Genomic DNA, 15959 nt, shown 5'->3' with positions numbered 1-15959 from the left:
TGGCAGAAGCTTGGTTGCCAGCATTCTGGCAATGATTTTTGCCTTAACATTTATTATGGCCGGTACGAGGCTACATCGTGAGCAGTTTTTTTGTTTTCTTCTTCAGTTTTAATAGCACAGTGATGACCGCCTCAATCAGTGATTGTTGGAGCTTCCCGATCTCCAATGATTCCTCCCATAGATGGAGCAACCGTGGTGCCAAGTGTGTTTGAACTCATTATTTAATTCAACTCCTAGGACATCTGATCCTGGTGTTTTACCGGACGCCAACGTCATTATGGCAGCAATCACCTCCTTGATGGTCAAGGGTAGTTCAAGAGCCAAACGCACCTCTTTAGGGAGTCATGGACAGCAATGCAGTTGAAATATGTTGTCATGTCTGCATCTGAGCACATACCTGTATTAGCGTGAAGACCTGTATAGTAATTTGGGAATGCCAAACGAATGTCCTTTTCTGTGGTAAGGACTCCCCAGCATATTCCATAACACCAATTATTGCACGCTTGGTGCGCTCTGTCCTGACTATTCGGGCTGTTGGCCTACTGGGCTGGTCTGCCTCGCCTTATCGTCAAGCCAGTACTGGCTTGTACATGTAATGGACCTCTCTCATCACACGTTCCCGAAAATTAAGTAGATTACCCTTGATCAGTCCCAGTAGTGCCCTGTCCTTTGTTCCCCATATTCATTTTCAAGCTGCCGTATTTGGTTCTCGATGTCCCCTAACCGGGTTCTAATTCTTTTGAGTGCACCCACCGCCCCTGACATCAGCTCACCGCCCCAACCTCATATTTTTAATGTTTCCTGAACCATTGTATAAGAAGGTAACAAGCCTATTTTATTAACAAAAAATGGCTGTCTTGTCATGTAGGGTGGAAGTCAAGCTAGTATCCAAGAAAGAAAATGGGTCATTATCCGCATGGGTCAGTGCCCTGATGAGCCCCATAGTGTAAGGGATGACCACACTGGGGAGTGGTCCGACAAAGTACGCGGGAGGATTCCACACTTCAGTACAATGGCACAAGCCAATAGCCTATCCTGGACATGGTATAATGCGCCATGAAATAAAAGGTAATACTCTCCAGACTTCTGTCAACTGTAATTGAGATGGTACGTGGTGTAATGTTTGAGCTGCTGCAGATAGTGAGAGTGGTGTTATAGAGGAGCGGTCTTTGCATGTGTCCAGGATATTGTTGAAGCACCCGAACCCCCCCAGATAATGGGAGTGTCTGTAGCTCTCGCCAGGATACCAGATAATTGATGATAAAAATCGGGGTCATCTAAATTTGGCCCATACGTGTTGGTTAACTAACCCAACTGCCTTACCGGCCAAGACTCCCCACAAAATAACATAGCGCCCCTGCAGTTCTATGCAGGTTTGCGAAGACTGGATTGTGACTGAGAAGTGAATAAGGGTCATCACCCCCCTTGATTGTGTGGAATATTTAGTGTAATATCTATTTCTACCCCATTGTTTAGCAAATGAATCATGCACTATAATATTTATTGCATGCGTTTCCTGTAGCATAACAACCTTTGGGGAATGTCGTTCTATATACGCCAATATCTTCCTGGCTTTAATTGGATTATTCAGGCCACACACATTGCAGGCGAGGAATGTGATCGGCACACCGGGACTGCGTCAATTCCGCCAACCATCATGTCCGGTCCATCCCACACTTACCCACTGTCGCATTGTCTGCCTAGTATTCATTAAAGTGCATCTGCCACAACGTTTTAAACTTACCCCCAACATAGGCCCTCACCTCTCCCACCCTCACCATCCACCCCAACATGACAATGTGCACCCAAACATTTACACTTGAAAATTCAAGGGGACACTGCAAACAGCAATGTTACTTTCAATACTGTGCATTAACCTGGCATTGTATAAGCATCCACCCAGTGAGTTTAGTATATGCAGCGCATCTAGCTATACTCCATAACATGAGTGATCGGTCATTCCTCTGAGCCGCTGAGACCCGTAGGTGGGGAAGTTGCTCCATCCGGTCACTCCTGTTCTGCCATGCAGGAGGAGTGGGATGGAGGCTTCAATATATAGCCTTTCATCTGCAGGTGCATCGAAAAAGTGATTGTGACCCCAGGGTTGAATACAGAGCCTGGACGGGTATAAAATGGTATAGGGGAGTTGGCGCTCCCTGAGTAGACCTTTAGCCTGGTCATAGGATGTTCTTGCTGCTTAAGCATTGGCTTAAAAGCCTGGATATATGAATAATTTACTGGACTCTTAACTGCAGCGTTCCATGTTCTCTGACAGTTTTAAAGATGCCGTCTCTGTAATTTAACAGCCTAGCGATAATTGTGCGTAGCGGTGCACCAGGCTAGGGTTGCGGGCCAGGGGCACGGTAAGCCATTTCAATCCGGAATTGTGCTGAAAATTAAGCTTCACCTAGCATATATTTTAACAGCGGCTCAACAAATAAATCCATAGGACCGTTAACCCTTTTCTCTGGAATCCGGACAATGTGAATATTGTTACAGCGTTACCTCGACTCTAGGTTGTCGCATTTCGCCTGCACGGTCTCCAGCTCCTTCTTGATCCCAGCCGGCGCCTAGTCGTGTGACTCCTCTTTGTCATCCAGGTCACTGATTCGCTCTTCTGCCGATGTTATGTGTCCGCTCTCCCTGTCAAGTTTAGACTGCAACAAGCTAATATTAGCTACAATGTCATCAAGCTTGCAATTAACTGACACAAAGACACTCTGCATTGCCGTCATAATGGGCTTCATTGATGCAGAGGGTGTTGGATCCCCCATCTGGGAGGCATTCGAGTTGAGATCTAATGCAGTGTCTGTTGCCAGGGTGCTTGTGAAGGAGTCCATGGGTCCATGCTTTTTACCTACCCGTCTTGACAGGACACAGATCCGCTCCACTGGTAGCGCACCTTTCACTGATTAGGTAAACATTTTCTAGTATAGGGAAGTAATCACTGGTCAGCGTATATTTTAGGATTGGGAAGCAATCACTGGTCAGCGTATATTGCAGGATTGGGCACAGGGCACTTGGTATGGCATCTCTCTCCTATCAGTTTTGGGCTAGCAATATATTGTGGTCCAGCTTAGCCAGCTCCCCAGTACCTCTGCTCTTTATTTGTAATGAGGGCCCTCTTTTCACACCCCATTGTTGGGATTAGTTCCTTTGTTATCATACTCTTGTTGTAGATCCACACTGCTAATAACAAATTCAGTAAGGAGTGTCCACCAAAGCCAGAATGTGCTAGCTCCCAGCCTGTTCTCCACAAGCCAGTCTCCTGTGCAGCATCACCCTCAAGGGGGCTAGGTCTTTTTGCGCCCTTGCAAAGGCCTGCTCATCAGTGATGGGCCATATGGGGCACAATCCCGCAAACTACAAAGGCCTGTCAGCCCTTCAGCCCGTAGTCTTCGCACCTCCGTCGCCACCCGGGTCTCTCTGTTGATTATAGGCCCTTCAGCTCACAAGCTGCAATCCGCCACCTCTACACGAGGCGAGCTCTGTTGCAATGGTTTCCCTGCGAGGCAAATTCAGGGTTCATGTCAGCTCTGTTCCGCCATACTCAGCCGCAGCTGCAGAGTGGTGTCTGCTCCATAGCAGGATCTGAAGGGTCCATAGCAGGATGTGAAGGGTCCGTGGGAGACCCTGTCGTGCCACCATTTCTCAAGACCTGCGCTCCAGTGAGCCATGCCGCTGTGTTGCGTAGTCCTCCTGCAACTGGCCCAACGGAACGCCTCTGTCTTCTCCAAGACACGCTGCCCGGTCAAAGTCAGACTGCAGGCTCTTTGTATTTTCGGCTGATCAGCGCCGCAGGGGCAGTCGCTTCAACTAGCTCACTGCAGGATCTTTTTATCTCCGGATCTCGCCTGGGTGCAGAGCACACAATTGTTGCTGCTCAGCAGACCCCCACCAGCCTGCCCTATCAATCCTCCACATCACCTTTGATGCCTACTGTCATTGTATCGGATTGATCTACTTCTGGTGATGTCTAGAAGTGAACTGAGAATGATTTTAGTTGGGGCGCCATTCAGTTAAATGGAGCACGCAAAGAGTTGTCATTTTGCAATCTGGGACAATGGGCTTGAGGTTTGAAGTTACAGTGCAAGTTTCAGAAGGGCTGGGCTGTTTGATGCTCCCATGAGTGGCAATTTGTTTATACAGCTAGTTTGGTGGCATACCATTAATAAGTGTGAAAAAGTGTGTTAAACGTGCACAGTTTCTTAACTCACAGTCACTATGAGGAGTGTTGCAAGTGGGGGGCTGGGGGTGTTGTGTGTGTGTGTGTGTGTGTGTGTGTGTGTGTGTGCGTCCGTCCGTCCGTCCGTCCGTAGACTAACTTTAGCTTAGTCCTGGCTGGCTTGAGAGAGTTAAATATTTCAGGTTTCCATGCCTAAACGCCCTCTCTGTATTTATTCCACTAAAGAGGCACCATCTAATTCCCTAGGCTTTCCTTGTAAATGCATGCAGTGGGGGGGGGATGATATGGGGCAAATGTTCTAACAGAAGCACTACTAAAGCCCCTCACCTACGAGAATCATCCCTGCTCTTTCTTTACACCAAATACTTATCAGGTCCTAGTGTAACGCTCACCTGGCTCCCACGGAGGCTCTGGTTTGGGTTGCGGTGGCCTCTTCAAGCGTAATGGGCAGAATTCGGACCACCGATTGAACAGGACCCCCAAATCTTGCTTGTCTGGCCCGTAGGAATATCCTTCTGCAGATGAGAAAGGGGATTAACTGTCTGCTGAATAGTGTGCTTGCTCCCCCCTTTCTCCCTTCGCTCTTCTCTGATTCCTCCAAAACCCCCGGTTTAAGCTCACCTTATGGTTTGGAAGGATGAACTCTCCATCCTGATTCTGGTGCAGGGGCGCGCGTTCGTCCAGTTACTTCACTGGTTTTCAGAATGGCGCTGGCACATCCACTTGACTTTTCTGAGCGATACGCCGTAAGTATGAAGATGCAAAAGTTCAAGTGTGAGCCTCCTTTTGTTGTCTTTTCTGTCCTTTATTTCAGGTGCAGAACGAAGGCGATGCGTTGAGGGGTTAAATTGCCGGTGGTAAAATCAGGTGAGTTAGTGATGAGGGCGACACCTCTAAATGTCTTTATAATTCCCCAGTAATGTCTTTTGTCCTTTCCCCATAGGGGCCGGGGTGCGGTACCTGCCAAAGATGCAGCGCCGACCCGAGATGTGGAATGGTTCACCAAGAAAAGCCGGTAAGTAATATGGCTGAAAATTCGGCTTTCCTCTTGTGTTCCCTTGCTCACCTTTTGTCTCTTCTTCTCTCCCCTAGGTGCAGAGATGTGGCGACCGGTGCTGAGAGCCGCGATGGAGCCGGGCAGCGTCTCGGGAACAGGTGAGTGAAGCGCGGCGCTGCAGCGAGCAACTCGGTGCTTTTAAATGGAAGTCTTACTTCAGGAATGCTGGCGTGAAGATTCCGGATGCAGGTAAGAAGGTTGAATAAGTTCTTGGTTTTCACCTTTCTCTTCTGTTATTCCCTTACAGGTGTTCCAGGTTCGAGGCGGGCGTGGCTGGAGTCCAGGTGCAGGAGCAGACACGGTGAGCGTTCAGCTGCTGTGATGCAGAACAACGCGAAGCACGTGTGGCTGTCCGGGCGTGGCTTAAATAGCTTTGGAAGAAGTTCCAGGTGAGTATTCTTCCACAGCACCACCCAAGTAACAAAATAGTTCCTTCAGAAAAATAGTCCCTCCTAAGCCTCATTTGGCTTGGTTCTTCATGCAGCATGGTCTGCATCAGGTGAGTGTGCAGCACGGTCTGTTTCAGGTAAGTGCACCAAACACTTCCCCTTATGAGCCTGGCGCCAGGACTGATGCCCAACATGAGCCTGGCGCCAACGGCGCCAGGACAGAGTCCAAAGAGCCCCTATAAAGGGCCGCTGGGCTTTTACCCGGGGGCGTGATGCCTGCTCCCGGGGGTGCTGGGCCTGGCCTGGTGCTCCGGGGGTAGGCATCATGACACCTAGTCAGACCAAGCCAGTACAGATATGCCATACAACACTTGCCTGGCAACCCTCTGATCTGAACCCAGTGTTGCCTGTTTGGAGGTCCTGGCTTTATTAGAGACAACTTGCACTGGATTTGCTCAATAATTGTTGTAATTTATTGTTGTGAAGCTTTATCGACTCCAGCCCACTGGTCAGCATAGTCAACCAGGCTCTTTACCATTTTAGTGGCCTTTAACAACCTCTGCATGCTTCTTGTTTAATGCACTCATCACTCAGGCCTTATTTCCACAGCCTCTCTTCTCCTTGCTTGATGCATTGAGATAGGGTGGAAGGTTTGGATTGGGTAAGCCCCACCGCTCGCTGCACCTACATGACCAATTGCCGCTCACTCAGGTGTGCGTACACTTAAGTGCATCCTCCATCCCTATTATCGCAAAATAATTTCCCTCAGTCCTCTCCTTTCGTCCGTTTCCTGTACTCTTGCCTCCTACTTTTGTTCACTACTTTCCCCCGTCCTATCCCTTCTTAAGTACCTACATTTATGGGCACTGCAGACACATGCAAGTTGTTGCTTGTACTAGAAGTCAATATTAAACCAATGGCGGCCATGTTTGCTGCTCCTTCCTTATTCCTTTGGGTTGCTCTTGATCCATCTTCATAAGCTCCTGGGCCCTCTTAGTTGAAGGTGAAGGTAAGAGCCCAGAACCGTGTTGCCATTTGCTTCTCTTGGCGGGCCAGCACCATACAGCCTTACAACTGCAGAGCTTGAAAGTATGGGTCAGTTTCGTCACCGAGCCCAGAGTAGTTAAGTGACCCCGAATGAAAAGTTAGTTTCTTCCATCTTTATTACTGGCTTTCTTTGTGATCGCATTGGCTTACAGATGATTGACGCATCTCTTACATTTTCATCTTTGCCACACCGCTAGTGACCAGTGATCTTGAAAATGGGACAAGGGTGGAATTTTTTTACACCGAATTTAATTGACAAGAATTTGAACAATGCTTTTTCAGCCATCACTGCAACAACTGGTTTTTGGTTCTGAGGATCTTCATTCTTTTCTAAAAAAAAGCCTTTTCAGCAGACACGTTTGATGGCAATTAGAAGTATTTGCTTCTGCTTGCTTTTAGCCCCATGAACCATGCATGCTGCCTCAAATCTTCTCCCAGTCGGCCCTCAGGTGTTTTATTTTAAATATTTGTCAGGAAGTCTCCTCTCCTCCCTCAACCCAATAGAATAATAGAACTAAAACAGTGTACAAGTATAGACTTATTTTAAAATGCTTGTGCTTTCTGCATTTTTGGTATTATTGGTCTTCATCTTCTTCAGCATGGGGTCTGGCATGGATTCACATGCTCATGAATATTGCCCGTCGTCAGGCTGGGAATACTCGGTAAAGAAAAAATCAGTATCCGTGTCAGTTTCGTTTCTGATCTGTCTTTCTTAGTAGTAACGAATCACTGGTCTCTGGGTCCTACTGCCCCCAGCCAATGACTGCCCTCTCACTAAGCCCTGCGTCTGGCATCCATCCTCAGATTTTTACTGCACGCTCAAGTGTTGGGAGTCCTCGTGTTTAGCTCTCGATTTTCTCATTTTTCGGTCAATTAGAGCCTCAAGCTCCACCTTGTCCTCCTCCGATTAACGGGGACCCATTTCGGATTTTCTACGCCCCTCAAGGGTGAAGTTTTTGTCGAGTTACGCTTCTTGGAGTCCAGAAGTTTCTGCGGCCCAGGAGAAAGGAAGCTCGACGCCCGGAAAGCCGTTCAGGGTTTGCCCTGCTTGCCAGCTGCAGAATGTGTTGAAGGAGGACGAGCACTCGAAATGTCTCTACTGCCTTCATGAGGACAAAACGCACGTGGAGAAGGACTGTGCTTTTTGCGGGAACATGTCAGAACGGACCATCAGGGACCGACACCTTCGTCTCTCCAACTGGCTGGAAGGAAAGAGCCCGTCAGGTGAGTAGTAGTCGTCTGAGCGGTCTTCTAAGTCCTGTGAGGGCGCCCCGGCGACGGGAGCCCAACAGAAGGCAAAGCACCGCGGGTCCGCGGGCACCGGGAGGGCCGAACGGTCGGGCTCCTCGGCTGCCAGGCAGGGCAAATTCTCTCCAGCGCCATCAACCACGAGCCAATGCTCAGGGAAGAGGAAGGCCGAGAACCCGGCGACGCTTCTGGAGAGGCCCCGGTTGACCTCGAAGGATCTAGCCGAGAGGGACCAAGGGGGAGATCCCCCCCAAGGTGAAGGCCACAGGCCCGCAGAAGGTGGTGAAGGCCTTGATTCACCCGGCCAAGGCCTATATCGAGGAAGTCGCGGCGGCCCTGGTGCAGCCTGAGGAGGCTACACCGGTGGAGGCCACCTCTGGGCCCAGAGTTTCCCTGCCACTGCGGAAGGAAGCCTCTTTCAGGCCCATCGAGAAGACCCCCGTGAAGACCCCGGCGGAAAAAGAGGGGGGGAGCTGGTGGCCATTGTGGACACGGACACAGCCTCCGGGAGGAACTGGTTGATGTCTTGGAGGGCCTCGATGAGGGCGTTGAAGAGGCCCGGTCCCACGGGAGGGATCCCGACGAAGGGGACGACGAGAGCGACACCGGCGAGGTTCCTAGTCGACCGTCGCGCCCGTCGCTTCCGGAGCCGCAGGACAACTCGGTGGCCATGTTGTTGGCAAAACAACCCTTATGTTCGGAGATAAGGATGAGATTGCCCCTACCACCGACGGAGGAGTGGAACCAGGCCCGACGGAGGAGCCAGAGCCAGGCCCGTCGGGAAGTCCCCCAAACAAGAGAAGACGGACCCATCCAGCCCTGCCTTTTCAGCCCTCGCGGCCTGCTCACCCTTTGCCCACGACCCCCGTACCTGGGGATGACACGGGTACGGATGACGACGACGACGGCGGCGGCAACGACTGGACGGATCTCCCATCGCCTCCAGCCTGGGCTTCCCCGCCCGACGAGATTGGATCTTTGCACGCTATGATGAAAATTATGATCGCCAGGGCATCTGAGCTTTTTCAGCTGTTCCCTGAAGAGAAGGAAGGTTTCCTTTACCAACGACGCGAGGCCAAGAGGAAGACGGTCATCGCCGTGCCTGTGCTGGATGACATCTGGGACGAGGGTCTCACCCTTCTCAAGAACCTGTCTACGACGCCTGCCAAGAGGGATCGGTACGAGAAGAAGTACCGGGTGCCCGACGCGGCACCTTTGTGCCTTGGGGCGCAACCGACCCCTGACTCGGTCGTCTCAGCGGCGGCCAAGAAGAAAGCGGGGGGCATCGGCCTCAATGTCAACTTCCCCGTCGGACGGTGAAGGAAAGAAGCTGGATGCAATGGGACGAGTTATCTCGTTGGCGGCAACAACGATTAAGGCGGCAAACGCCCTCGCGATCGTGGCGCGCTACGACAGGAAGTTATGGTACAAGATTACCCCCCTGTTGGACTTCCTACCGGACAAGAGGGCTGAGGCCCTGGAGATCTTGCAAGAAGGTGAGGTGGCGTCGGACCACACCATTACGGTGGCAACGGACATTGCCAACACCGGTTTCTGCCGGCTAGGTAACGGCGTTTGCCTCAGACGACGAGGGTGGCTCAAGGTGACGGATTTCCGCCAGGACGTACAAGCCAAGGTTTTGGACATGCCGTTCGACGGGAACAACCTGTTTGGGAAAACAGTGGATGAGTCCCTTCAAGCCATCGAGGCGGACACGGAGACAGCTAAGGCCCTGGGAGTTCTCCAGCAACGAAGGCCGTCCTTTCGGAGCTCCGGAGGCAAGCAGGGTGCCTCCAAAAGATTCAGCAGTGGCTCCTCTACGTACCGCCAAGCAGCTGCACCTCATCGCAGGAAGCCTATAGAGAACGAGGCAAGTCAGGTGGATCCCGCCGTCGTCTCCAGGGAGGCCAAGGCGGCAAGGCGTCCTCCAAGCAAGATTGAACCGACCATGGCGTTGGGCCCCCACCGAAGCACCCCGGTGGGAGGCCGGCTGGCGAAGTTTATCAGCGTGTGGGAGTCGATCTCCACCGACCTTTGGGTGCTGGACGCCCTGGCCCAGGGGCACGCCTTCGAATTTCTAAAAAAGTGCCCCTGCATTCCTCCCGTGGCCAGGAAAGAAAACCACGTCCCTCAACTGCTGTGGAGGTAAGAGTGATGCTCAAGAAAGGTGCCATCGAGCTTGTCCCAAAGAGGCTCCGGGGCTCTGGAGTATACTCAAGGTACTTCCTTGTGAAAAAGAAGACAGGAGGGTGGCGACCCATCCTAGACCTGCGACGACTGAGCAAGTACATCAAGGCACAGAAGTTCCGGATGGTCACCCTCCAGCACGTGCTGGGACAGCTGGAGGAGGGCGATTTCCTGTCGTCGTTGGATTTGGAGGCTGCATACTTTCACATTCCCATTATAAAAGGACACCGGAAGTTCCTCAGGTTCGTGGTCCTAGGGCGGCACTACCAGTTCAAGGCCCTCCCGTTCGGATTGAAGTTGGCAACCAGGGTTTTCACCAAGTGCCTCGCTCCAGTGGCGGCGCGGCTGCGCCTGCAGGGGATCCACGTCTACCCCTACCTGGACGATTGGCTCATCCGCACAAGGACAAGGGAGCTCGCCGTAGAACACACGGCGAAGACCGTCCAGCTGCTGACTGACCTAGGGTTCTCCATCAACTTCCCCAAGTCCCACCTGGTCCCCTCTCAAGTCGCACTGTTTCTGGGAGCCAAGCTCGACACAGTGGCGCTTCTGGCTTCGCCGTCGGAGGAAAGGACAAAGGCCATCCTAGGCAAGGTGCAGCGTCTGCTGGCCACGGAGGTGGCCAGAGTGAGGTCCATCAAGTCCCTCCTCGGAATGATGTCCTCTTGCATCTATCTTGTGCACCTGTGCAGACTTCAGATGCGCCCTCTACAGGAGTTCCTCGACGCCCGCTGAATTCAAGTGACGGGTAGCTTCTAGGACAGGATCCCTCTCAACGAGACCTTCCGATGAGCGATCCGGTGGTGGGGCACCCGCTCTCATCTAGCGGCGGGGACAGACTTTCAGACCCCGGCCCACCAGGCTACGGTGACGACGGATGGGTGGGGAGCCCACACCAGAGATCTTCACGCGAGAGGCCTTTGGCTCCCGGAGGAGAAGCCGCTCCACATCAGCATCCTGGAGCTCCGAGCAGTGTTCTGAGCCCTCAGGTCCTTTCTCCCGTCCCTCAAGGGCAAGGTGGTGATGATCTTCACCGACAACACCACCACGATGTTCTACATCCGGAAGCGGGGCGGAACCAGATCCCCGGCCCTATCCAAGGAAGCCCAGGACCTGTGGCATTGGGCCGTTGCTCAAGGGATGTTTCTGGTGCCGTTTCATCTGGCAGGGATAAAAAACACCATTGCGGATTCACTCAGCAGAGAGCTGCGCTCGTGCCACGAGTGGGAACTACGCCAGGATCAAGTGGATCGACTCTTTCAGCGATGGGGCAAACCCCAGATCGACCTGTTCGCGACGGCGACAAACTCCAAATGCCAGAGGTTCTCCAGCAGGTTTCCCCAACCGAGGAGCATGGGCGATGCTTTCTCATTCCCCTGGGATGGCCTGTTCCTATATGCGTTTCCTCCGTTGCCTTTGCTGCTCCGACTCATCAACCAGCTCAAGAGGTCCCGGTGCAGAATGATCCTCGTTGCACCGGCGTGGCCGAGACAGATCTGGTTCCCGGACCTTCTGGACTTGTCAGCGTCCCCACCAGTCAAGCTGTCGACGGACGCAGATCTTCTCTCCAGAGAAGGAGGCACAATTCTTCATCACGACCCAGAGTGGCTGAACTTGCAGGCCTGGCTCCTGCAGCACGAGTTTGGAGGATACAATATCCCGGCCGGCTGCAGAGAGGTTCTTGCGAAGGCCAGGGCGTCATCAACTCTCAAGTGCTACGGACATAAGTGGAAGAGGTTCTCGATCTGGTGCCGTGCACAGATGATTAACCCTCTGCGGATTACGGCCCCTCAAGTATTGCCGTACCTTCTGTCACTAGCCAAAACTGGACTATCTCATGCTTCAATCAAGATACACCTGGCAGCGATTGAAGGCGCCAGCCCCGGCGTGGGAGCTCAACGTGGTGCTGACCAGGCTCATGGGTCCACCATTCGAGCCATTGCTTTCGGCCCTGTTGAAGTTTGTCGTGGAAAACAGCGTTCCTGGTGGCCATCACCTCCGCACGACACGTGGGAGAGATCCAGGCTCTATCCTGCAAGCCTCCATACCTGACCTTTCATGATACGAGGGTAGTGCTGAGGACGCACCCCTCCTTCATGCCCAAGGTGCCGTCGGACTTGCATCTCAACGAGCCTTTGGTGTTACCAGTCTCTTTCCCGTCGCCTTCGTCGCCGGCCGAGAGGACTTTGCACTCGCTGGATGTAGCTAGAGTGCTGAAGTTCTACGTGGACCGAACAGAGTTTTCGGAGGACATCACAGCTCTTTGTGAAGTTTGGACCTGTGAACCAAGGGAAGGCTCTCTCGTAGGCTTCCATTTCCAGATGGCTCTCCGGGTGCATCATGCACTGTCATCGGTTGGCGAACCGACCGTTGTCTGGCCGTCCGAGAGCCCATTCGACCAGAGCGGTCGATGCTACCACGGCGTTCTTGTCTGGTGTGCCCCTGCTGGACATCTGCAGGGCTGCTACGTGGAGGTCGACGCACACCTTCACGAGATTCTACTGCGTCGACCGGGATTCCAGGGAGGAGTCCAGGGTCGGCCAAGCAGTGCTGCCAACCTGTTCGCTTAAGGTGAGCCTGGTGAGGAGGTAAGAAATGCTTCATGTTGAGTTTTTTGTAATGCTTAATGTTGAGCCTTGCCACCTCCCGTGGTTGTGCATGTGTGTACTGCTATGTATTCTTATATTCATGAGCATGTGAATCCATGCCAGACCCCATGCTGGAGAAGGAACAAGTTACTTACCTGTAACTGTTGTTCTCTGGCATGGATTCACATGCAAACCCTCCCTCCTACCCCTCTGCGGCTCTTCACTTGGTCATACTGCCACTTTACGTGCCACCAAATCTGAGGATGGCTGCCAGAGGCGGGGGTTAGGGAGAGGGCAGTCATTGGCTGGGGGCAGTATGACCCAGAGATCAGTAATTGGTTACTACCAAGAAAGACTGATGAGAAACGAAACTGATACTGATTTTTTTTCTTTACCGAGGATTCCCGGGGAATATTCATGAGCATGTGAATCCATGCCAGACCCATGCTGGAGAACAGTTACAGGTAAGTAACATGTTCCTGATCTAGTTCCCTGGAGGAGACCTGGTAAACTTGTGCTCCACGTTATCATAGTGGACTGCAATGTAGAGCCACATTATCTAATAAGTATGCGAATTCCCCCATTGGACAGCTTCTCCTTTTGCCTAGCCTCAAAAAAAGACTGTTAGCTTGCAGTACTAAACCTCTTCCCTTAACTTCTGTCCATTCTGTTCTTGATCCTTCCATGTCTGACTGTGCTGATTATCTCTTCTGTGCAGTGATCCAGTCTCTTATCTCACTTGTTCGAGAGCCGGAGCCTGAGCACCCCTTGCGAGCCGACCTGGCAGAGGAATACTCCAAGGACCCCAAGAAATTCTTTCGGCATGCAGAAGAGCACACTCGCAAATTCAGTGAAAAGAGACCGATGGACTGACACTGACCTCGGGTAGCTTGCCCCTATGCCATCTCACTCTGTCTCTGTTGCTTGGTCTCTGCTCACCACCTGAAGCCCACTGATGGTATCCTGTAACAACCATTGCCACACGATCTTACTATTCTGATTGGCAGGCCATGACTCCTTCTCCAGATCCAGGATTTGACAAAGATGAAAGGTTCTACTTGTTGGAACTGTACACTTGGGAAGGTTTTCAACCCAGTTTAATTCTTCTGCCTTTGCTAATTTCTTGTTTTTCTGGTCTCCTCTTCGCTCCCTTTTCTTAAACATGCATTGTACTCTTCAGTTTGTTTCCTTCTACAGTCATGTGCTTGTCACTTCATTAAATCTTCTTGATCTCTTCCTCTCTTTCACTCGCTGTTTTACTACATCCACCCTTCCTCCCTGCTGTCTCATTAAGTGCCCTCTCCTCTTTCCGGTCTGACTCCTCACTCCTTTCTCTGGCTCCCTTTTTTCCACTGCCCTTCCTTTTTTGCACTTTATTCTATCCTCCATTCCCTGCTTTCACATTTGCGTTCGCTCATTTCCTTCTCTCTGGTTTGGTATCTTTGTTCCTCTCTTCCTTCCTGTTTATCCCTCTTTCCTTTCTGTCACTTCTGTCCTTATCAATTTCAAGTTCATTTCCTCCTTTCTCTTTCTATTCTATTGTTCATTGCTGCGCTTTTCCTTTCTCGCCTCCTGTTTTCATCTCCTTTTATCGCATCCTTCTTTCCACATTGCTCCCATTTCCTCCTTTCTCTGCCCTGCTTATTCTCTGCAATGGCTTTGTTGGTGGTTGCAGGAAGGCACAGATGGGTGTGACTGGCATCTGATATGTTGTGGGGCAGTCCTGAACAGACCCTGTTCCTTTATTTTCAGCACTGTTTCAACAAAGAACTTAATGACTCTTTTTTAACATTGATGTACATTTTATTAATTTCATTTTCCTGATGTTGATGTTTATTTGGGAAGGCTTTTGTGTATGGGATGTTGAGCTGTAGGGGATTTCAGAGGCGTTTCATTCTTGACCCAACAGGTCACACAGAAGGTAATGGTTTCTGCTGTCCCATCCTTCAAGATTTTTGTATATTTCTTAGGGGGTGCTTGCTGCCTCCAGCGCCCCATTTTCACATTTGATGTTTTTTGTGCATTTTCTCCTTCTGACTTCCCTCTCATGGTAGAACATATGCAGTTGAGGTGGTGCCCGGCCTATGAGAGAAGTTGCTACCTGTAGGTTATATCAGCAGCTCGATTTCACAGGTGGCCGGCCCACCGGTGACCCCCGCTTTAGGCATGTTTCTCTGATCACCACGCTTCAAAACAAAACTGTTGTACGATTTATAATGGAAGGTAGCATACAAATGACTGGGGAACCACACACTATAAGATTATTTTGTAAACTTGATTTTATTTCATAAAATTTTGTCAATAAAAAGCAACTAGCTGTATTCCAGCTTTGTGTCAGTGTGTTGCTTAGAAGGAGAATCTAGCTTTTGGCGTTATCACCATGTGTTTAGGTATGTTGGAGCAGTGCTGGATAATGGATGGTTGTAGTCCGGCACAGATTTGACTATTTTGTATCGGACATACATGAATAATACTGAAGTGTTATTCATGGCTGAGCTGGTTACTTCACATTTTGTAATTAAGGCAGCAATGACAATATGTAGATTTGAGAGATCCAAAGTGAAAGAAATGAACACAAAGAAGATCTTTTCAGTCTGGGAACAATAATACCTTGAACAAAGTTAAGAATGAGACCTGGTCTCAGGAGAAATCCAGCAATAGAGTGGATATGTATGCAGCCAGAAAAGGGCAGATTCTTCATAAAGAAATTTCTGATGCTTGCTAATCTGCTTAGAATCACATGCTGTGCATATGGTCCGACATCCAGTGGTAACCGCAGAGTATTGCATCTTGTCTTTCGAGGATCGAAAGGGGACGTCTGCATAGGCATGTCTGAAACACTATCCCTACCGTGACGTGCAGTGTACCCAAAATCCCTCACATGCTGAGGTCCCTTAGATTGTTTTTTTCTGCCCAGATTACTGGTCGCCCTAATGCAGAGCTCTTATATAGAGATATCGTAATTGTCATTATTATCGATTTTGTCATTATTCCTGTTGAGTCACTTCGACTGTTGAATCCTGTGAAACAACGCCAAAGACTGCTGCAGACTTTCGGCGCCTGTTGATCCTGGCGGCGGTATTGTCCATGTGGCCGGGCCTTCTGGCCGGCCTACACAGTAGGGAGAGTGGGGTTAGGGTGGACATATCCTTTACAAGTATGCCGTTCCTCTTTCACCCTCTCTGCTCCCTGTGTTTTCTCATCGTTCTAATTGTCTTTCACTATGGTAAAGACACCATTTAGATTTTGTCCCTCGT

At 50.8% G+C, this 15959-nt stretch overlaps 1 protein-coding gene across 1 annotated transcript in view; it reads left to right on the top strand.

Moving 5' to 3' along the window:
* The window catches only part of UBE2L6 (ubiquitin conjugating enzyme E2 L6), a 193488-nt gene extending 178460 nt beyond the window's left edge, over window positions 1–15028 (top strand). Inside the window, exon 4 of the mRNA XM_069629021.1 lies at window positions 13421–15028. Within this exon, the coding sequence (XP_069485122.1) occupies window positions 13421–13575 (155 nt within the window). The 3' untranslated portion in view covers window positions 13576–15028. The remainder of the gene's footprint in view (window positions 1–13420) is intronic.
* The last annotated feature ends 931 nt before the right edge of the window (window positions 15029–15959 follow it).

Source organism: Ambystoma mexicanum, chromosome 12 (genome assembly GCF_040938575.1).
Source record: "Ambystoma mexicanum isolate Mex_15411 chromosome 12, UKY_AmexF1_1, whole genome shotgun sequence".
Taxonomy (NCBI): Eukaryota; Metazoa; Chordata; class Amphibia; order Caudata; family Ambystomatidae; genus Ambystoma; species Ambystoma mexicanum.
The sequence above is the reverse complement of the archived record's forward strand: the minus strand, read 5'-3'. Positions and strand labels throughout refer to the sequence as shown.